The sequence below is a fragment of the Anoplolepis gracilipes genome, chromosome 1, assembly GCF_047496725.1.
Source record: "Anoplolepis gracilipes chromosome 1, ASM4749672v1, whole genome shotgun sequence".
In the NCBI taxonomy this organism is placed as follows: Eukaryota; Metazoa; Arthropoda; class Insecta; order Hymenoptera; family Formicidae; genus Anoplolepis; species Anoplolepis gracilipes.
The window spans coordinates 7517363-7540993 of record NC_132970.1 but is presented as its reverse complement, the minus strand read 5'-3'; the positions used below and the strand labels follow the sequence as shown (position 1 = coordinate 7540993).

At 30.8% G+C, this 23631-nt stretch overlaps 2 protein-coding genes across 5 annotated transcripts in view; one reads left to right on the top strand and one right to left on the bottom strand.

Moving 5' to 3' along the window:
* Positions 1–23631, top strand: part of LOC140668557 (uncharacterized) — a 138061-nt gene that overhangs the window by 36502 nt on the left and 77928 nt on the right. For all 4 annotated transcript variants that reach the window (XM_072897707.1, XM_072897699.1, XM_072897717.1 and 1 more), the window contains one exon: positions 18916–22071. In XM_072897707.1, the coding sequence (XP_072753808.1) occupies positions 18948–22071 (3124 nt within the window). In that variant the 5' untranslated portion in view covers positions 18916–18947. The remainder of the gene's footprint in view (positions 1–18915; positions 22072–23631) is intronic.
* The window catches only part of Csn7 (COP9 signalosome subunit 7), a 92427-nt gene continuing 84409 nt past the window's right edge, over positions 15614–23631 (bottom strand). The window contains exons 4-5 of the transcript XR_012047207.1: positions 16045–16105; positions 15614–15836 (exon numbers count right to left, since the gene is read on the bottom strand). The gene's annotated coding sequence lies outside the window, so the exon portion shown is untranslated. The remainder of the gene's footprint in view (positions 15837–16044; positions 16106–23631) is intronic.

Genomic DNA, 23631 nt, shown 5'->3' with positions numbered 1-23631 from the left:
AAATCGTGAAAATTCAGAAGGACCTAGAACCTAACTTTTAGGTAGGTTAGCATATCGCAGACGTGTAATATTAAATATTTATCTCTTTTCCGACTGTTGAAAAAACGTAGTCCATTTTCGAAACAAATTTTCAGGAATCATTTATCCACTTGTCACTTTTAGCACTAAGAGTCCAAGCTAAAGGAAACCAAACGGAAACAAAAAATGAGGAGACAGAAGAGATATGAAGAAGCTACTGCACGGTTATGGGGCTATAAAGAGGGTAACATGAATTTCATCGCAATAAGAGATCACGTAAGGTCGGCCGACCGATTTATATAAAGACGATCACGTGTAATGCAAATTACCGCTATTTTGATATCCCTGCTCGAATATTTCTCTCTCTCTGTACGTAATGTATAAAAGCATTTTAAATTTTATGTCTCGCGCGTGCGCACCAAAAAAACGTTCCAATTAAGAGAATACACTCATCTGTCTTTACCTCGAAATTCGCACATAACTGTTAACTCTCTTTGTTAACAACAGTGCACGCGAACCGACAAGTGGATTTTAAAAGCACTTACTACGCTCTGTCCTGAAGCGATGTAACTTTGACATCTCTATATTACTTAACTAATGTCGTTCTCGCTGACGATCATCACAAGCTTTGCTATTGATTTTTTTTTGCTTCAAGCAAACATAAACAGAGAAATGTAACGCCAATGGCAAAATATAACTAAATATTACAAATGGAAAAATGATTACAGTTAAATCACTATTAGTTTAAATAACTATGCGTTGTTATAGCTTTGACAGATATCGATTTTAGAGAATAATATTCTTTTATATAGAATACAATTGTATTAGATCAAGCTCTTTAATCGAGGAATTTATTAAGTACCTCTCGTCGAAACAGCCAATGACAATGTGCTGAATGGAGGATTCGGTTTATGTCTTTGCAGTAAAAAGCGGATGAATTGGGTCGGACGCTGTCTGTTTTAAAGAAACAAAGCGGATAAAGTGGACTATGTTAAAATGCGAGATATAATCAGCTTGACTGGCATACCGTACACAGATAAAAGGGAAAAAATACCAACATAAAATTAGTAATAAGATACAACAAGAATTTTTGTGCTTCTTTTTGTGGAAAACTTCAACCAAATTATAATTATGATAAAATCAGTGAGAATATCTAAACATAAAAATAGATAATATTCAAAATTATATCATAATATAATCAGGAAAAATTCCATTATTAATCTTTTTTAAAAACATTGAAACTTTAAATGCAATGTTATATGATTTGCATTGGAATATAAAAATAATTCTTAAAAAATTGCCTTACAGTTATTAGGTTATTATTACTCATAATTGAATTTGTTAAATCAAGATTTATCTTTGTGAATACAAAAAGAAAGAGAGAGAGAGAGAGAGACCTTCGCAAACTATTAAACAGATAGACTTTTATTTGATTCCTTACGATGTACTTAGCTTAGACGATCTGATATTATCCTGCAATGTGTATCTCCGCCGGTTTACGACTATAGTTATCTTGCTTAGGCAAGAATGTAAAGATGAAACTCGAGACTAAACAAATGACACATAACGACAACGTAAGAACTTTCTCTGTCATATCATCAGCGATTATGTCAGAATTCTCCTTAAAAAAACTGCATGACATGTCTTGTTATTAAATATAAAAAAAGTTATTAAATAAAGTAAGCATAAATAAAGAAAATATAATATTAGTTGCTAATACGTATAGAAATTCTTACCAATCTAATTTCCACACTATCTCCTTTTTTCTTCAAAGAAATATGATAGAAGTTATGGTTAACTGTTAATAATTAAAGCTTAATTACATATACATATGTCAACCGAAAGACGCGAAAGAATGCCATAAATTACTTTCAAAGGATCATAAACAAAAACGCGAATGAAACGTTTACGACGTTTATGACGCAGGCGATTTCCCTCGGTATCAATAATCGTTCCTTAAAATTTACGATCCTACGTGACGATTAATCCTTGGTGATCGTTCATCATTCGTTTATCGCTCCTCAAATGCGCAAATCGACGTATTTCTATCCGTAAAAAATTACTTGTTTAAAAAAAGATAAAAAAGAGGCATAGCATAATATGTACATAGCGCATGTAGCGGAAAAATAAAGACACTTTTTTTATACAATTCGAATAAGTCTAGATGTAAATGTGTGCGAGATAACTCCCTGAGTTGGAACCATTCTAAAAAAATATATATATAATTCAAACTGAAGCTATCGATTAAGCTTATAGTAAGCATTCGATCCATTCAACGATATTGCAAACTGATAATCTCAATAATTCTCAACTAGCTCGCGTAATAATACACGGAGTATCTCTTAATTCGTATTAATAATATCCAAGTTTTTATCGCATGATATTTAATGCAACATATTATGCTAATTTGCCACTGAGAAAAAGATAATTTGGTGAACAGAATCACACATTCATCACATGGCATAATTTACAGTGGATAATGGTAGCAATTATGATAAAAGAAAGAGTGACAAGTTTTAGCAAATTAAATTTGCAGATGTCACGAAAAGGGAGTAAGGTTGTATCGTTGAAATAACGTAAAGATATTGTAAAATACAAAGCACAACTGGAAACTTGTGAAAAGTCCAAAGTTACAACTTAACTGTGACAGTTGACTAATGTATAGAAGTAGAATGTATAGAAGTTTAAAATTTACAATACATATGCACGTGCGCGCGTACATACACACACACACACACACACACACAAACGTTTTTTTAATAAATTAAATAAATTTTAATTAAATAAAAAGAGAGCTTATAAGATTTAAATCTTTTAGAAGATAATAACAAATATCAATTTTTTTTAAAGAATCGACATTTTTAATGTATTTTTATCGATTTTTATCGACCATCATATTTTATTATAATAATAATAAATCATGAAATTATTTTTGAATATACGAAAAAAATACTTTATTTTCCAATGTTAAAACATCTAATGTTAAAATATCCTATTGAGAGTAAATCCGTCCTAATAATTCTATACCTATCGATATATAACTCTAATAACAAAGGGATCTGATAACAAAGAGAGAATTATCATTTCCGCTCTCTTTCAAACGCATTGCCTAAATACTGTGAAATATTTTCTTTTTTCATAGTAACTATGTATTTCGATACTGCAAAATAAAGCGAATGCATAGGTAACATTAAACTCACCTTTATATTTTTGTATATATGTATTCTTCTCGACTGCCACACGCATACATTGATTTTCAATTCAATATAACCAATGGTAACGAAGAGAGTGCCTCATAGCAGGCTTTGCTTCGAATGACTTCATTCTCAAATGACAGGATTGAACTGAACAAGTAACTTTGTGTCCAGTACCATTCTCATTTAGATGCTTTGACTTGCAGAAGTACAGAGGTCGATCTATAAGCTAACTTCTCGTAATTGTGATTAAACAAGCCATTTCAATTTATGTTCTGCAGAGCGTGTCAGAAGTCGCGAGTTTGAGATCGGCTTACTCATTGTAAATATTCATTAGACATTACGTTTTTCACCAAGCATTGAGATTTCATTTATAATTACGTTTCATAAAATTCTATAGTAAAACAATATTCTAGAATTAATTAAAGAGATAAGGATTGTTGCTTTATACATACATATATATATATATATATATATATATATATATATATATACTATATACATTTAGTTTAATTTGACAAGATCTCTTTTAATTCCTTGTAATTCTTAAAAGAAATTGCCTAAATTAAATGTTATAATATTAAAATAGAGACCATGCTTTTCACTTTAGTTATCAATAGCCGTGATTTAGAAAAAAAAATATAATACTTCTCTTTTTGAAACTATATACTATCTCATTTACATATGTATATGAGTCGCGTAGTCGCTATTTGCTTCGTTAATTAAATTCATAATTTGATGAGAGTCACTAAATGTAATGAAAGACAAATACTGAAATTACATATAATAAATATCCACCACGTGCTATTCATACCTAGAACGAAATATACATCTGAATTGGTTTTCGATGCAAAATTATCCAATCTGGTTCGAATCTCGCGTATTGTCTTTGTATTTCAAACTTTATGGCTCCCACAAGAGTCTTGAAAAAGGACTTCTCAATACAAAATCGATATTTTCATAAAATTTTCATTTTTTCATTACATATGATTCACGGAATTGAACTTTTTGTCTATATTTTGTTTGCAATAAAAATCGTTACCATAAGATTTTCCCTATAAATATAAATTTATTTAAAAAAATTTTTTTTTTACAATATCTACCTCAATACTTTGACATCGAGTTGAGTATAAATCAAATGCGTAAAATATTTATAATCTTAATTTACCATCTTTTTAGCACTTTCCAGCAAGATAGATCTATTTGTTGCCCTAACTTTTATTTCGATGCATGCACATGAACTAATTGTACTATAAAAGTGATGTGTATTTACATTTTATAGCAACGATACTCGTAAAAGAAAATAAGTAATTTTTATCGCTTACAGAAATATTGTTAAAATTATATATAAACATATTTTATACATACATGTTTTACTTTAATTATTTTATTATCTGTACATATTCACTGTTGTTAATTGTTTCATTATTTGTATATGTCCGCTGTTGTGCATTTTACATATAATTCATTATAAAATACAATCTAAATTAAATTTGTATACTATTTTGTAATGCATCTACTATCTGCCATGTAATTCTGTATGCATATAATTTCTTGCAAATGAAATTAATATATGCATATATTTAAAGTGAAACACACATATTTTCACTTCAATCTAAAATTAATAATTCTGTCTTTACATACTTTATTGTATACTTCAATCTATTTTACTGCATTTGTTTGCACAAAATGATTAAACTTATTGTTTTTTCATATTTAAAATTGAAGTATATAAAATGAATTATACATATTTAATGTATACTTTACTTAATATCAAGACAATATTGTTGATATTTTGTAAAAATATAAAAAAAAACTTCAAAAGATAATATATATACACGCGAATATAATTCATACTCATAATAGGATATAAAATGACTTCATAGTTCGGATAAACATTAATCTCAATTTATATCGCATTAAGTTAATCTAATGCTGATTTCTCTCCTTGTCTCTAGAAAGAGAGAAATGGCAATATAACGAATCTTCTACACGCATACGTAGAATAGTAAAATAGCAACGATAGGAATGGCAAGTATTCATCTTCTTTCTCTATTCCCAGAAGCAATCATTCGTAGGAGACAGTATGATAAAATATGCTATCGCGATTATCAAGGCTGCTTTCTATAAAAAATTTGTAATCCCCAATAATGAGAAGAAGATATTGAACTCACTTCGCTAGAATATATTGCTTCACGTAATATCCGCGAGAGACAATCATGTTATATTAATTTAATTGGGCAATGCTACTTTTATTCACATCTAATATCTATTAAAAAAATTATCTAATATTTATTAAAAAATCATCTAATATCTGTCAAAAAAATTAAATATTGAAAATTGTAATATTTAATTTTTTTGACAGATATTAGATGATTTTTTAATAGATGAAAATCTTAATACAAAATTTTTTAATAATGCGGTTAAAGAAATCAGTAAATAACATTATCTTTACTATAAGTACATTGATTAGTTTTATTACAATACATATTTTGAATTTTTAAATACAATTATATGTTACTCTCGTCAATTCATTAATATATTCTCGCTCAGATGCATATTGTATAGATGTAACGACCCTTGATCAATATCGATGTTTCAGGAGTAATATGGTGCATTTAGATAATCAACTATGAGTTTGAGCAGGATACACGTCCATCGGCTGGACCACATAATTTAACCCTCTGCATAGTATTCGATAAATGATATTAGGGATAATATATATTGTATATTAATAATATATATATTTACACTAATGCCTACGGATTATTACTAATGTAATGAAAAAGATTTAAAAATTATGAAAAAATCGCTACACATAATTTTTGTCAGTATGTAATTCAATGTAAGTAGTATTGGCAGTAAATTATTCTATTAGAATTGTTTACTTTTAAAATTTTAATTATGCATAAAAATGGTTAATTATATTTTCAAAATACATAAATAAATAGAGAATTAAAAATAAATGTCAAATAATACACATCTTTTATTAAATCAACTTTCCAGTGTAACATTCAAAAAATCTAATTAAACTTCAAAGATACTGTGAAAGATACAATGATTCGAAATCACGTACTTTAGTATTATATCAAAACGTATTTCGCTATGCTCTTGTAGACAATATCGGTTGGTTTGTGGTCGCTTTGAAAAGAACAGAGATGGTGTTCGTGCCAATTTCCGTGCACAGATGCGTGTAATACGATTTCGTTCATGCTGTAAATAATCTTATCGGTGGCCGAACAGGTGCAAGCAAGTGCCAACCGGATATGTACGACCAAATCGTCCTCTCTTGTCTAATTCCCGAGAAATCCATTTACCACATACGAGTTGCGGAATTATCGGACGTGACTGCAAAAAAACTTCGGATTGTTTGTCAGTGCATTCTGGTAGTATTTCCCTAAAGTAATGCAATGTATCAATTTCGTTCTATCATTTTATATCAATTTATTGCATCAATTTATTTTATGCTTATATAACTTTTATACAGAAGTATCGCGTTATGTTTCGCCATTTCTCATTTGCCTATGACGTTCTTGCACTTGATGTCATTCCACATGTCACATATCACTTCATGCCATTTCCGTCTACTATGATATAAACGGCAATGCCATTTATCTTTACTCTAAATCACGCTGGATCATTTTACATCACGTCACTCTACAGAATTTCATATCAAATATTGCCTTTTTATTTTTATGTCATTATATAATATATACACACTACTTATACAATTTTCATACTAAATATTAAAAGATATCGCGAAATATTGTTCTTATTTGAAAAATTGAATTTTATATACATTTAATAAAAAAAACATTTTATATTTATACATATTAGAGCAAAATTCACTTTAGGCACATTAGCTAGCTTTGTTTAAGGGAAACGGTTATGTGTAGGGAGAAAATACGCGGTAATGGAACGTTACGGATAATTACGGACTGAATCCATGGAACACACCGACAGAATTTTAAGTGACTCAATTTCGTTGGTCTCCAATCTTCCATACTAATTCTATAATCAACTTTGTTGCTTATGAAGAATCACATCATTATTTTGTTACGACTATTATAATATAATAGTTAGTCCGAGTGCCATATGTTCAATATTGTTAAGACATTATTACAAAAACATGTGTCTATTTAATTTGTTAAAATTGTTATGCGCACATATGCATTCATACACACGCGCGCGTGTATGTACAACACATAACGATTGCTGTACATAGATACGTAGATATGTAGTATGTAGGTCAATACTAATCGTTGATATACACACAAGAATATTGTAATCACAAACAGCAATGAGCAACACAATCGGAATTATCTCAATGTTAATTCAGACATAATTATTTGAAAAAGAAATAAAGAGGTAAATTATAAATAAATATTATTTTCTTCAACATTGTACTTTGAACTAACAAAATAATAGCGAGTGAAATTACATTATAAAGCTTAATTAAGTGATATTGTTTCATAAAGGTTAAGATTAACTCTTCAAAATATTGTATAATAATAAGTAAATAATAACAAAAAAATAAGTAAAAAATACTAACATTACGTAACAAAAAGTAAGACAAATACATGTGACAAAACGCGTTGATACGCTCGACATTAATGGCCAAAGTTTAACCCTTTAGTTGCACAAGTATTCCACCTCGGTAGCCATTATACGCTCTTAGATTGACGTCGGTCATCAGCGAGCGACATTAAACTACATATAAAGTATGAGAGAGAGGGAGAGAGAGAAATGACGCTTCTGAATAGACATTCTAAGCTCAACATAAAGACATTTGCACTTCAAAAGAAATTTTATTATAATATTTGACCATACATCAAGATTACGAATGATAATAAAAATACCAAAGCACTCTGGAACGTCGTTAGTTATTGAGTTACTCTTGGTTTAACGTTTATTTTACAGGAAAATGCTTACAATTTTTGCTAACGTCACGATGCACTTAACATAATAGTATAACATAAACCACGAGGGAGTAGCCCCAAGTTCTATCGATTTTAGAAAGAAATATCCTATTGTACCTCGTTGGTAACTAACAATAAACGTAGGTAAATTTTCTTGTTTCACATTTCGAATATCTTTGTAGAGATAAGAAAATATATCTATACAGTCGACTATCAAAAGACAATGAAAACGTTACGTATGTTACGATCAATATAATGTAGAAGGAAAAAATGATGATTCACCAGAGACCAGAGAGCATTGTCTGCGGTGAGAAAACAATTTACCAAAGTGACATTTTCAAGAAAGTGAACACCACGATGCGGATTAAATCCACCACGCTAGAACAAGTCTAATGAAAATTTCTGTAACCAACGTCTGGCTATAATTAAGTACCATATCGTGAGCAACGAGACAACCAATCTGATGCCTCACTGATAAAATCGTCATTCATTAAAAATCACGTACAATTAAAGAAGAATTCGATTGCTCAATTTTCATTAAAAATCAGATAATATATACGTATACATTTTTAACATCACGGCAAAATCTTCTTTTTCTACACATATATATACATATACATATATAATATATGTACATTATAAAAAATGCGAATTACAATTATATCTTTTGGCAAAAATATGTAATTAAATCTTAATAAATTGAGAAAAAAGACTACATATTTATGTATACATAGGGGGAGAGATACATACTTGTACATGTTTTTCATATTTATTTCGTATGATAAATGAAAAAAATGATAGATGACAATTTCAACCCAAAAACAAAAAAAGAAATTTAGAATTACATGATCCCTGGCTTAATACGCATTATATTTTGTTTTTATATAATTTGATATACTTATAAGACATCAGCTATAGTTTATTTATTACAGATTTTATGTTATTTTCTCTTCGCAATTCTATTGTATTTAATCGCAAACATAATCTCTTCAGAATTATAAAGCGGTTGAACAAGAGAGAGAGAGAGAGAGAGAGAGAGAGAGAGAGAGAGAGAGAGAGAGAGAGAGAGAGAGAGAGAGAGAGAGAGAGAGAGAGAGAGAGAGAGAGAGAGAGAGAGAGAGAGAGAGAGAGAAGATAGGTTAATAGAATTCTCTACAAATAGAGATGAAATGCAGATAATGGAGTTAAAACTATTAATTTCTCGAGATATAACTGACAAATGAAAATTAGATTGCAGAAACAGAATGCGATATATTAAACGATAAGAAGTTGAAAGAAGTTCGAAATCTAATCGCAAATTTTTCGTGACATTTATTTCTATCTCACGTTCTACGTTATGTTCTGTATGTGTATAGGTAGTCTGATATACTTAACAATAAACAAATTATTGAGTAGAAATATTTTAGATACTGTAGCATTTTGTTGCACTTTGTGTCCTTTAGCACATTGTGTCCTTTAGCACAAAAAACATGTATGGCCAGATAGCATAATATCATAACTCTCGTTTATATAACTATGATCATAATTTGTGTTAGCTTCGTTGCTTGTGTAACTGTTGTGCTGGCGCTCGACTTCTATACTCAACTTCGATACCCGAGAATCATGGTATATATCTGCGCAAGAACTCTTATTTATATTCGAGGCACGATTCTACAGCGTCGTATCCCCGTTGCTGGAGGCACCTTAATAAAAATCATATCGAGAAAAATCCAAAGAGCCTTTTCGCACTCAAATAGACGTGCAAATGTACGTGCGCGCGAATATATAATATATTTTGTACACGGCATGTAGAGATCGTACAGACAAAGAATTTTATTATCAGGTTAAACAAATGCGTCTTGTAATTGATCGAGATACTCCTGACATCAGTTGCTCTTCCCTCACGAAAGGAAGAAGCCAGTTACGATTGTTGTGCTTCGAGCTTTCGCCCAAAATTAATTTCGTGACGGATTTCAACATCCTTACCACATTTCTCTGGTAAGAGCAATTTAACATCTCTCCTCTGTTCAAACAATACACATCGCTTCTTGCTGGAAGGCAATCGAAATCTTTGATTATTGACAAATAAAAAATTTCTCGTGCTCGAATTAACTGTTCATGGGTAAACAGCACATATTTCGCAATATAACACAATTTATTAATACTTATAGATTCGTAAATATAAAGAATTTAATGGTGATGTATTACGTAAAAATACTTGTGACCAAGTGTTACGACACCGACTGGACGTGCAATCTCGAGTCACGTAAATTGCCACGAGACTTTCAATTTTATTTACGTAATTGTACAATTTACGCGCGCAATTAAAAACAAATAATTATTATTTTATGTTATACAATATTACTCCATATTTCTTTGCGCAAAATATGATACCATATAAAATTCTAAGAGAAATTGTTTTGCGATAAAAAAAATATACTTAACTAATGCGTACTAATTTCTCATTTTATTTTTAATGCAATAATATATCTTTGATTTTATTCATATTATGAATATTTATTATATATATATTCGCAAAAATTGTAATGTGATTAATGTGTATTAATTAACTTTTGATTTACAATTCGGGAAAAATATACTGGTTTTGAAATATACGGATAACGAAATCGACAAGGAACTATGAAAGCAATTACAACATTTACGAAGTACGCTCGCTGGAAATAATAGAGAGATATCGTTCAAAATCCAATAACGTTCCCCTATAATACGAACAATCGTTGTCGGATCCTAAATGATAGAAATTGCTAATTAAACAATACGGAAACTTTACGCTAAAATCAAATTTTATCTTCATAAATTGAATTTTGTCAATGATCAAATAAATCATTTATTTTATATTAAAAGTTTAAAGATGTAAAAATCAATGATTTTTTAATAATTTTATGATCATCGATTGCTTCTATAATCTATGATTTCACTATCAAAAATCTAACCATATTTTATTATTCTAAGATTATACTTTTCTGAAAATTCATGTTCAAAATGTCATATTTAAAATATATCTCTCATAAATAATACCTTTCATAAATTATATCAGATTAAAGTTAAGCAAAAAATATTACATCAATTATTTTCAAATTACATAGTTACACAATTTACAACATAAATATAATAACATGACATACTTGAGAATAAATATTTGCACAAATCGAGATAAATCAATATGTTTTCACGATAATAACAGCTCCGCAGTGATTAATCTTTACTAAATTTTATTAAATATAGTAATTTTTATTAAATATAATTTTAAAAATTTATTAATTTATTGACAATAGAGTCAACAATGCATTATATATAATTCATTTCAGTTGCCTTTAACTTTTCAATGAAATTAACATTCTTATCTAAAAAATATACGCAATTAATTGAGAATTGTAGCAATAAATTTAACAAATTTATTCTATGTGTGCGTTTTTTGTCGACAAATATTTTATTATAAATATTAAACTAACAATAAAAAGATTATTCTCAATTATTATCCAACAACTTTTTCTTTTATTAGTTTTTCTTTTATTAGTTTAACAACAAGAAATTTGCGATTCTTAATAATTTTCATATTTTTTTACGCTAAAATCTTGTAAAGTTATAAAAGAAACTTAGCAAACGCGACTGCGTGCCACATTTACGAGAATAAAGTTTATTAAAATTCCGATATAAAACACTGATCTCTTCGTTTCAAGCATAAGAAACATTTCTTTCTGACTATTTTTCTCTTTAACTTTCTGGTTCATTTTATCAAAATACGAGAGAGAAATAATCGTACAAAAGAAATCGTTTCTGATGAAACAAAAGATAAAATGTGAAATAATTAATTATTTAGAAATTTATGTAAAATGATTTTTTCCATATCTTACTGAATTTTATGAGCTTATGATGGGACTCGAAATGTAAATTGCTCATTTTAATCATCGTGCTAAAAGTATACCATACAGGCGTGCGGTTAATTAATTGTTAAAATTGTTCTTTTATAAATAACAAAAGTAATATAAAAGAAATTAATCAAATATATATTTTGTTTCTTTTATATTTTTATAGGTCTATTTTTAGCGCTTTCCTCAACTGATACATCAAGACGCTGGATACGTTTCGATCTTTCATCAAACTTTCCAGTTGTTCCATTGATTATATGTATCTAGAAAGAATAAGTATATCCTCTTCCACATACATTGTAATTTCACTGAAGCACTAAACATTCACATTTACAGAACTCGAGAAGAGTAGTTTCAACAAGTTACATTTTCTCATTTGCAAGTAAATGCATCTTACCGTAATACCTCCTATAATCATAATAGTCACTTTGTTATTTGCGTTAATGTAATGCGAAATGTACGTCCAATATGTCCACTATAAGCATGTATAGTGTATTAAAACTTTAAAATGCTTTTTATGTATCACAATATTGCTGCACTCGTGTCATAAAATTATTTAGCAGAAAGAAAAGTAAATACGAAAAGACAAAACACGTAAAAATAATAACGCGGTCTAAAGAAGATATATTAATCTTTAAAAGTAATCATTAAAATCCGGTAATCAAAAGTACAAATTGTTGAAAATATAGTGATATTTTATATGTAAATAATATCAAAGATATTATCAAAGATATATACAATATATAACTATAATGTAATATAATGTAAAATAAACGCAATAAATATATATTAAACGTAAAACTTGATAATTAAAATCATATTATATTAATATCAAATATTATATATTATATTGTATTATTAGATGAACAAAAATTAACGATTTTTTTTTATTTGTAAACAAAAATTTTTATACTAGTAGTAATAGATACGGACGGAAACATAAAAGTCGCCGGTGTGATTTAGTTTTATCAAGTCTAGGTAACATTCGTCTTCAGAAAGGTACATTGTGCCGATTTTAATCAACAACAAAAGAAAAACCGAATACAAAAGCCGAATACAAAGCCGAATACAAAATGTAACAAACAACAGGTAGGTAACACTATACAGATAAGCAAGTGACGCACCGGTGATTAAAAACAGCCATGTTATTGCCGCCATATTGATATTTTGTAAACCTAGTACAGAGAAACTCTCAATAATCTGAACAAAACAATACTAAAAATATAATACTAAAAAATAACTTAACAAAAAAGAGAAATAAATTGTAAAAAAATTATAATATAATAGTTATGACTCTGAGCCAAAAAAAAACATTTAAAAAAATTAATTAACAAATTTTAAAACAATATAAATGTACCCTTCGATATATCATCTTTCATTATTTCCATAGCATGATTGGATACATTTACTCGTATATAAGACATTTTTGTCTTCTCCATCAGCTGGACGTTATTTAATTTCACGTCTTCTTGTATAATTTCATTCATAACAGTTTCAATGTTACAATGCGAATTCGAATGTGCAAGGAGTCGCAAATCCAGTCGTCCTACAGGATGCATTCTTTCTCATTTTTGTCTGCATCGCCGTAAGCGCAAAAAGAACAAATTAAATGTAAATCCAAGGCAAAATTATGAAAACGGATTGCGGCGCATATTTCCATACAGATTGGTCCATGCGTTCTTCAACTAGATTGCTTGATTTTCTTTGCATCGGTGATGTCGGAGTATAAAATAATATTCGTCAGCGTGATTCAATGACAAGAAATTGAGATACAACGGATACATAATCGCTCATACAGCAACGGTATAAAGTCACAAAGGCAATCGATTTTCGCCGATTGAAAATTACAAGTGAAATTAAATCGCAATAAAAGAACCAGTAAGAACAGTAGGTTATTCATTCACAAACTTGTGTGACCGTAATTAACGCAGAACCTGCAAGAATCGAGAATTCACACCAGTCGTCTTGATAATGGCTCGCGTTTTGTCTTTATTACTGTAGATCGTTGGAATCACAGGGAAACTTGGATAATTTTGGAATTGATGTAGATCAGCCAGATTGGAGCGGTAAGGTTGAACAGGTATATCGACCATCTGCCTCAGCGGACGTATAAAGGCGGATTAGCAGAGGCGATGCATTCCCTGAGACCGACGTAGATAAAAGCACGTGCACATTTGTCTTCGTATTCAATTTATCGAAGTTCTTTCATCGTAATGAGAAATATCGGATAACGGTAAATTGCAAACTGATAATATAAGGGAAAGGAATAAATACATACTAAATACAGTAATTTATAAAATATAAAAAATAATCATGTATGTGCGTATGAGTGTGTGTTAAAACTAATATATAGCTCCCAAAACTTAACTATTCAAATATGTTTTTTTCTACTTTAATTATCAAATATGCTGCATTAGAATAAAAATAAGATTTCTCTGCTGACAATAAGCATATATATTTGTTTAAAGCTCATAAAAATTTTAAGTCTTTAAAAGAACGAAAAAAGCGAAAGAGAATTGTGCATTTCATATTACATTAGCTTATAATATTTATATTATAGTTTAATATATTTCAAAATGGAAAATTATCAATTTTTCACACAGAGAAAATAGATACAATATTTAGCGACAAATCAGAAGTGTCAATGTTCTTTATTATTTACCTTAGTCGAAACAATTCGGCTCACTACCATAAGCTCATATTTCTCTTTCATCAATATAGAATCCTTTAATAGTATCGCTTGATGAAAGTACAGCCGAAACCAGGCCAGATATTACTGCTCTACAGACTACAATTATCAGCCGGGACATGCCGTTAACGAGAAAAGCCTTTCAAAGGCAACATAGAGTTTCGATTAAACTTTGTTTAATAAAGGCGCTTGACAAAAGAAAAAAAAAGAAAATGTATGTATTTTTCTCGATACGCTAAGAAACTTACTATTTCATTTTAATAAAAGAAACGTTTGAGAAATTTTTCCTGACTCTTCATTTACTTTCTAATAGTGTCTAGTATCTTTCTTATTTCCTGATAAATATCGCTAGTAAAATTATTAATAATATCGATATATTAATATACGTATATAAAAAAAAAGAGAACGAGAGAAAGGGGAGTAAATATTAGTCGTATTTCAATTTCACAATATAATACTATATATAAATACACCTTAAATTATGTATGTTCAAAATTTATTTATTTTTATACATCGAGCAATCAAAAATATAATTTTGTTTGCAAAATACTTAAATTTATTTAAAAGAATTGAAAACAAAAAGAGAAGGAAAGAGAGAGGGAAGAAGGCAGGGAGAAAGAGGACGAGAGAGAGAGAGAGAGAGAGAGAGAGAGAGAGAGAGAGAGAGAGAGAGAGAGAGGGAGGGAGAGAGAGAGAGAGAGAGAGAAAGAGAGAGAGAGAGAGAGAGAGAGAGAGAGAGAGAGAGAGAGAGAGAGAGAGAGAGAGAGAGAGAGAGAGAGAGAAAGGGAGGGAGAGGGAGAGAGAGAGAGAGAGAAAGAGAGAGAGAGAGAGAGAGAGAGAGAGAGAGAGAGAGAGAGAGAGAGAGAGAGAGAGAGAGAGAGAGAGAGAGAGAGAGAGAGAGAGAGAGAGAGAGAGAGAGAGAGAGAGAGAGAGAGAGAGAGAATTAAAGAAAGATATTATAAAGCTTTCTAATATACTGCATTTCTTATTGTGCCATTTGGTGTACGAACAAATGGGATTGCTCTTTCAGCGATGTGGGAACGTGCAACATAAAGTCGGTCGTAGCTGCAGTTTATGTGACACATTTAACTGCAAGCTCTTGCAAAAGCGTATCATTTCATATCGTTTGCTTGTAATATTCGTCAAACTAGAAAAGTAATGATACCACTTTAAAGATTTTTTTCCGTCATCGGTTCTTAATATAACAAAAAAAAAACATATTCACAAGACATATAAATCGATAAAAATATTATATCAAACAAAGTGAACATAATTAAAAAAATTCTAGAAATTTATGATACTTTAATCGTTAATTATTCTCAAATCGATAAACACCAAAGGTAAGGATTACTCACGTCACTCAATACATAAGTCCTTCCTGATCTGCTTGTCGATCCCAATATGAATCGCATTAACCTATTGCATCAAAAAGTATTGACATTAACAATAAATAATTTTTCTACTTTCACAATTTCAAACTTTAATAATTAACAACGCAATTTATATAAAAAACAAATAATAAATAATTATAAGCATAATTATTTCTTTGTAAAAGACACATATGTATTAATTTTAATAATTATCCATCTTTGCATGCCTTATATCATAAAATCAATTTCATATAAAAGTTATGTTTCTCATGAGAAAAATTCAAATGCGCGCGCGCGCGCATGTAGAATATTTTATAGTAATTTTTTAAATCTAATATAAATATTAATCTAATCTAATTCTAATATAAATATCAAAACTAATTTACTCTTCTTTCTTTATAAAAAGCTTATTCTTAATAAAAGATACTTCTTAGCAAAATTAAAATATCATAAATTGGTCGAAAAAATGAAATTCAAATTATGTAACTGCACAAAAAATATGATTATATGTATAGCGATGTTTCTAAAAGCATTTTAAAGCTGGAAGTTTTAGCTTTCATATACTTTCAAGCTCTTTTCTCGCTCCCCTCCCCCCCTCTCTCTCTCTCTCTCTTTCTCTCACACACACACACTTTCTATCTTCAGTGATAATTCTTCTCTAAATAGCATCACTTCTAAATAAACTTTGCGAAAAATTGACAGAAAAACTTTAACTTTGAGGATATATACGCAGAAAAAGACATTTTTATTTAACTTTATTTCAAATAGTTTAAAAGCTTAAAGTTTTCTCTTTTTTAAATTAAACTGTGATTTTCCTTTAAGTTATTACAAGTTGAATAAATCTATATGTTTGGCTCTTCTCTGTAGAAATCGTTAATATGTCGCCGACATATGCATTACCTAACAAGTATAACCTGTAGATAGCACAACAAGATCAAACTCTCGTATATGCGCGCGCGCATCTTTGTCACAGAAGAGATAAGGAAACTCCACAGTATGATTCTTCCGTAGTATTTAATAACTAAACCTTCTCTGATATGTGCGTGCTCGTTTGTGTATGTATGCGTGCTGAAATGTAATTATTCACTCACTTACACTCACTCCACTCATACACACACGCATACATGAAATTTAAGCCCGACCATGCTACTTCCACGTGATATACCTGAATAATGCTGATGTCGGTAATACATTAGAGAGTTCTACTGAAAAGAGCTGAAGGCACTAATCATTTCAACTCGGAATAATTTTGTAAAAAAAAATCACAGCTTAATTTTTGAGAAAGTATTTAAAAAAAACTGAAGCTCTCAAATCATCTAAAGCAAAATTAAAAAAAAAACCTTTTTTACGTACATAATCAATTTTAAAATTAAAGTTTTTCTGTTAATTTTTTTCGGTTTATTTAAAAAAGATACCATTTATTAGAAAAGAATTGTCGAGTAAAGAGTTTGACAGTTTTTTAAACCTTCAGTTTTAAAATGTTTTCAAAAACATTGTTGAAATTCTGTTTCATTGTAATCACTTTTTCAAAATTACATACATTTAAATTTCATTTTTTTGACTAATTCGAAATGCTTTAATTTTGTTGAGGAATATATTATAACACATCATTAACATGTAAAAATATTTTTAAGATTTTTTCTTGACCTAACAATAATAAAACTATAAGTAATAATAGTATTAATTTATTAAGGAAATGTTAAAAAAATGTTGTTTTGTTTGTAGATTACAGTGCTTATAACACATCAATATATATTTAAATCATTTTTATTTTATATGTATTACTTGTACATCATTAATTGTAAGCTTATATTTGAAGTCTTCTTAAAAAGCGAGTGCAATTTAGATTTTTGATAATTGAGAAAACCATGACGTACATTATTTGTCCACAGCTTACTCTAATAAAATATTAATATACAATATCCTTTCTAAGATTTAAATAATTATAAAGTGTTATAATTACTGATATAATTAAGTATATATATGTATATATATATATATATATATAATTAAGAGTACGATATGTTGAAAAAAATATGAAATATAAACAGGGGAATATAGTTTGCACACTTCAGCATTTAATTACGTAAATATCATACCTTTAATAAATATATATACGTCAATGATGTGCAATGTAAGCTCGAATGTTAATCAGGTTCCTTAATTGCAAAGGGCAACCCCTCAGCTCAAAAGTAAGGCGAAACTCGAAGAGATTTCCGTCTCGATTCAAATGAGACTCAAAGTGATTTAGCCAGAGGTAATTGCGACTAACTCGTTAGCATCGCTCAATGAGGAGGTGAGACGAGGTCTAATATATAGATCCCTTTTAGCTGAGCGACGCAATGGAATGCGCCAAAATTAGAGAACCGCACCGTCCGCAGGCAATAGTAGCGCATAATTGTGGAAAACGTTCGAACACCGTGTTCAAATCAAATTACAAATACCGCAATAGTGTGACAAACGATAAAGTTGTATGTTTTGTTACGTACTATACATATGTTGTGTGAATATGATGCATATCGTGCCCATATTACGCACGCCATTACTAAATCAATTAATAAATATTAATAAGCCAGTAGTAAATATCACATTATTTAGCAATATCAGAAAAACTAATTTTAAATACAATATCTATTTCATTTTAATGATTATCTTACAAAAAAATATATATTTATATAGCTAAATACATATACTTCATATATGTATATATATGTGTGCGTACATTTATAGAAAATTAAACGTATAAAAATAAATATAATTTTCACTGCAGATACATAATATGAAAAAGTAAACAAATTTTATAAAATAAATTTTGTAAATATAATTATAATTAACATATAATATCCTTTTTTCCAGAATTTGGCAATGATTAATGCAACGAAAAGGTGATGTGGCGAAACTTTGGTTGGACGGCCATTCTGGCCACATGGACGATCCTCCTGATTTTGAACGGCTTAGCTGGTAAATGGATCTCCGATAATCTACTGATCAACAATGAATACACTTCCTATAAAGTTCACCAAGAATCAACACCCTCTACTTTCGATAGAAAATCAATTTACGATTCTATATTACAAGACACGAAAAAGAATTTCAAATCGTTCAAATCGAATGATGATTTATCAATGCTTGAGAAAGTAGTTTTCCAGAAACTCAAAAACATCGGAAATCGCGATTTACGATTCAGTGGTTATGAAAAGCACGACACGACGACGAATGCAATTGGTACGCCAAGGAATTTGAAAGATAGTGAGTCTGACGAAAATTCTTGGTTGACTACAGAAAAAGAAGCACTAAAAAACATGGGGTTATCAAAACTCATCATGATGAAAAAATCGAGGAATACAAACAAAAATTGCAAATTTGCGTCCAGACTGCGTGCAACCCCGTCCCATGAACTAAAAAGTACTTTGAGAAAAAAAAGAAGTAAAGAAAAAACAACCTATGCGTTCTCAAGCGATCGTAAAAAGGCAGCAAAGATAAGACGCGACGCTCGGGCGTTTGACAAGAAGAGCGAATGGCACAGGAAAAAGCACAAGAGGGAGCAAATCTTTAGTAGAGAAAACAGAGAGACCGCATTCTTCTCCGATAAATTTACAAAGCGCTTGCGCAACTACAGTTCTATACGAGAGTTTAAAAATTCCGATATCTTAAAGTTAAAAACTATAGAAGACACCGAGCCGTCCAGGCGCACCGACGAGAAACGTGAATATAATAGAAACGACGAAGGTTCTCGCCAAAGTTTGTCGAAAAACGGCACAAATAAATTGATGTACGTGAATGTTGAAACTAACGATGGATCTCAGATATTGGAGACAACTTTCGCAAACTATTCAAGCTTAAAAGAAAATCAGAATCTTGAGAATGTGGGAACCGTTACAGACAGTACAATCAAGGAGAATTCGCCGTACAAGCGTTCCGTGACTGTCGCCTGGACTACGTTAATCTTCAACTCCAAAATCTCAAACGCAAATAGAGAACTTAGTAACAAAGAAAACACGGTAAATCCCTATCATTCTCCGAGGAATGAACGTTCGAAATCCTATAAAACAGGTGAACTTTCAGCAAACAAAACTTACAAACGCCATCAATATTCAAAAGTAAGGCTTAAAGTAAATATAGACGCGCATGAAGATGGAAAAGGGAGCGTCGGAGATATTGTCGATTCGTTCACTTTTCACGCACCAAACTCACCCGATAGTCATCTTGCTAGGGAGAAAGGTGTCAGCTTTATGGAAGGTTCTTCCTTACAAAAAGAAAAGGATACGCTGAAAATGACACGGGAGACACCCGGCTCCCAACGTGATCATTTTTTCATAAAAAGTATCGACGTGAGAAAAAATAAAAAAGCGACAGATGTTAACGAATCGCAGATACGAAGAGGAACGAGAGAGGGAGAAATTACCGTTGGTGCAAATTATGTGACGCGTAACGAGCTAGAAACCGAGCGTGATCTGTTACCAACTAATTTGTTCGCCACGGGAATCGACGGGTCAAAGTTAGAGTATCCAACATCAGCGCGTATTTCAGTCACGCAGGAGAGGAATCCGATGCATGTACGATACGTCAGGCCTGGCACGGACTGCGAGCATCCACGGACGACCGATTTTGAAGCCCAAGTTAGTAGCGCGTTTCGATTCGGCCTCTGGAATGTCTCCGGTTCATCGAGGCTCGCAAAACTCGGTAAACCGCTCGACCAGAAAGCTCATAGTCGCGTAAAATATTCCCGAAAATCCGATACGATCGATATTGATGCGCGGTTGCAACGCATCACTGAAATAATTAATGGAAGATCGAAACTTGACGGGGAACTTCGAAGAACTTCGACTGAAAACGAATCTATCTTTCTCGGTGCATCAAATGTCAACGATAATCCGACCAAAATGCGGGTGATTAATGGATATGCGCAGTCATCGAACGAACCAATGGATGAGACGGGATTAGAAAATGTCAGAGTTATGAGTCGAGATAAAAATCATTCTGACGTGCATGAAGAATCTGGATTTTATTCACGAAGTAGCGATATCCATAACTCAAAGTATCGGCGATACAAACGTAACGAAGTTCGGAATACTCTGGGGAATCCGACATCGACTGAGCTCGATAGTGACACATGGAACACCTTCGACACGATAAAACCAACGCCGTCAAATTTTCCAATTAAATTTACAACCAATCCATCTGTTTCGGTTACTCAAACAAGTAAAGGTCAAATATCAACTAACGCGAATTTTCTTACAACTGTAAGAACACTATCGTCTTCGGGATATCGAGAATTCCCGAAAGAAAGGCAATCGATTCCATCGATGACTACCGATTATGAGATACGACGTACGGATGCTTCGATGGGAAGGGGTTCCAACGGATCTGATTCATTAGAGACAATGCTGATAGACATTCCAAAAACATTCAACGTCAGCTCGATAGACACGTCGGCTCTTTTAATCAAGACGCTTGATCGATCAACGGTAATCACTCAAATAGACAATTCGGTTATTCTGAAAGAAATTTCCTCGACACCAGAAATAAATCTGCAAGTAGCCGACACCACGAATAAGAGTGTCTTTGATATGTCATTAATCGAGGCCATTAATTCACAAGAAGAATACGGAATGCATGGAAACGGTTCGATAGTCGTTTCTACAGTCAAGCCGTTTCCTCAAAGGAGCATTAATCCCCCTCGAAATGTCTTAGAGGACATCACAACGGAGAATGTCGACGATTCATCGACCGACGACGCGCTCTTCGACCAGTGGCCCGTAAAGCATAGTGCGGTGGTAGAAGGTGATCTCGTTCTCGGTGGACTGATGATGGTACATGAAAGAGAAGACACAATTACATGCGGACCCGTGATGCCTCAGGGTGGCATACAAGCATTAGAGGCTATGCTATATACGTTGGATAAACTTAACGATCAGGAGATCGTACCAGGTGTCAAGATCGGGGCGCATATACTTGATGACTGTGACAAGGACACGTACGGCCTTGAGATGGCGGTAGATTTCATTAAAGGTACGTAAGCGTCATGGAATCTGATTATTATTTATGCATATCGCAATTTCGTCGTCATGTGTGCGTGTATATGTGTATGTGTGTATGTTCCATATAGCGAAATTTTTCAGATAATCTAATGACATTGCAAAAGTCAAAGTATAAAAAATTTATAGATTTTGTAATTTTTAATCTACTTTTATTCTTTGCTATAAATTAATTCGAAAAATACAACATCAATTCCGAAAAGAAATAAGCGTTTCTTCTGCAATATTATTTATCCTCATTTTAGCTTACTTTTTATTTTCTTTTATTTTTATTAGCATTTAATTTTTATGTATTTAGTATTTAGCATTTAATTGTTATATATTTATATATTTAATAATTTTCTTTCACATTTATATTAAAATTAAACTTAAACTTATATATATATATATAATTCTTTTGTTTGCTAAAATCGAACAAAACCTCATATGAATATCAAGTACTCCTCGAAGAGAATTTCCGATATATTGCGGCCATTGATGAAAGCGCTATGACGAAGCAGCCCTATAATATCTTGGCAGAAATTTCCAGCCAGGAAACTACGCTAGTAAAACCACCTCAGCGTAATTTCTGATAGAACGAACTTGTATTGACTTATTTCGTTATCGCCTTGACGCAGCGCAACTATTAGATTTATATACTTGAAATGAAAAGCATATATACATGTGCATTAAAAGTAATACTATTGCTCCTTTTGAATGCGTTCACTTGATAGAGAACAGAGAGAAATTGCCTTTAAAACTATGGTTTCGATGTTTATTAACATTTATGAATAATGCATCGATAGGTACTTTCGTTTATTTTACCGCTCTAATTTCCTTCTACGCTCTAATTTCCTCCTCTATATTAAAAAAAAAATTATAGTATTGTGAGCAAAAAATTATCTAAAATTTATTCAAACGACAAATATATCTTCATTAGTTTAAAGCTTTAATAAAGATTTCAGATAGCGGAAGCAACATCAATTAAGACAATTACTTGTATATTTAAAGATAGGTAGCTAGATTTATATTTATCAAGAATAAATAAAACGATAGTAAACATCAGTAGGCCAATATTCTACATTCTTGAAAAGGTATGATCTGCTGTCGGTAAACTGTCAGTCGAGAAGGATCCATTGAGCTTTTCGCGAGGTACCGACAATTTCACAGAAACACGTGGAAACGCCAGCGTACGATAAATTAGAAGATTTATCTTATGTTGGCGTTTCTACGTGTTTTATCGCTATCAACATGAACTATAAAAAATAGCACAATAACAAATGTTTACACTGTAAAATAAAGCGTTTTTTTATTTTTCATCCGATGTGCTTTTAACTTTCAACAAAATCATAACAGATTCATTATAACAGAATTCTTCTTATGGAATACAAAATCTAACAGAATCACTTTTATGCGAATTATTATTATTCTAATGTCAAAATTAAATAAACCATAATTTTATCTGAAAAATAATAATTCTCTGACTGAGGTAAAAATGACATTTCTTTTTCTTCTAAAAGATACTAAAATTCTAACTATTTTACAGTACATTGTT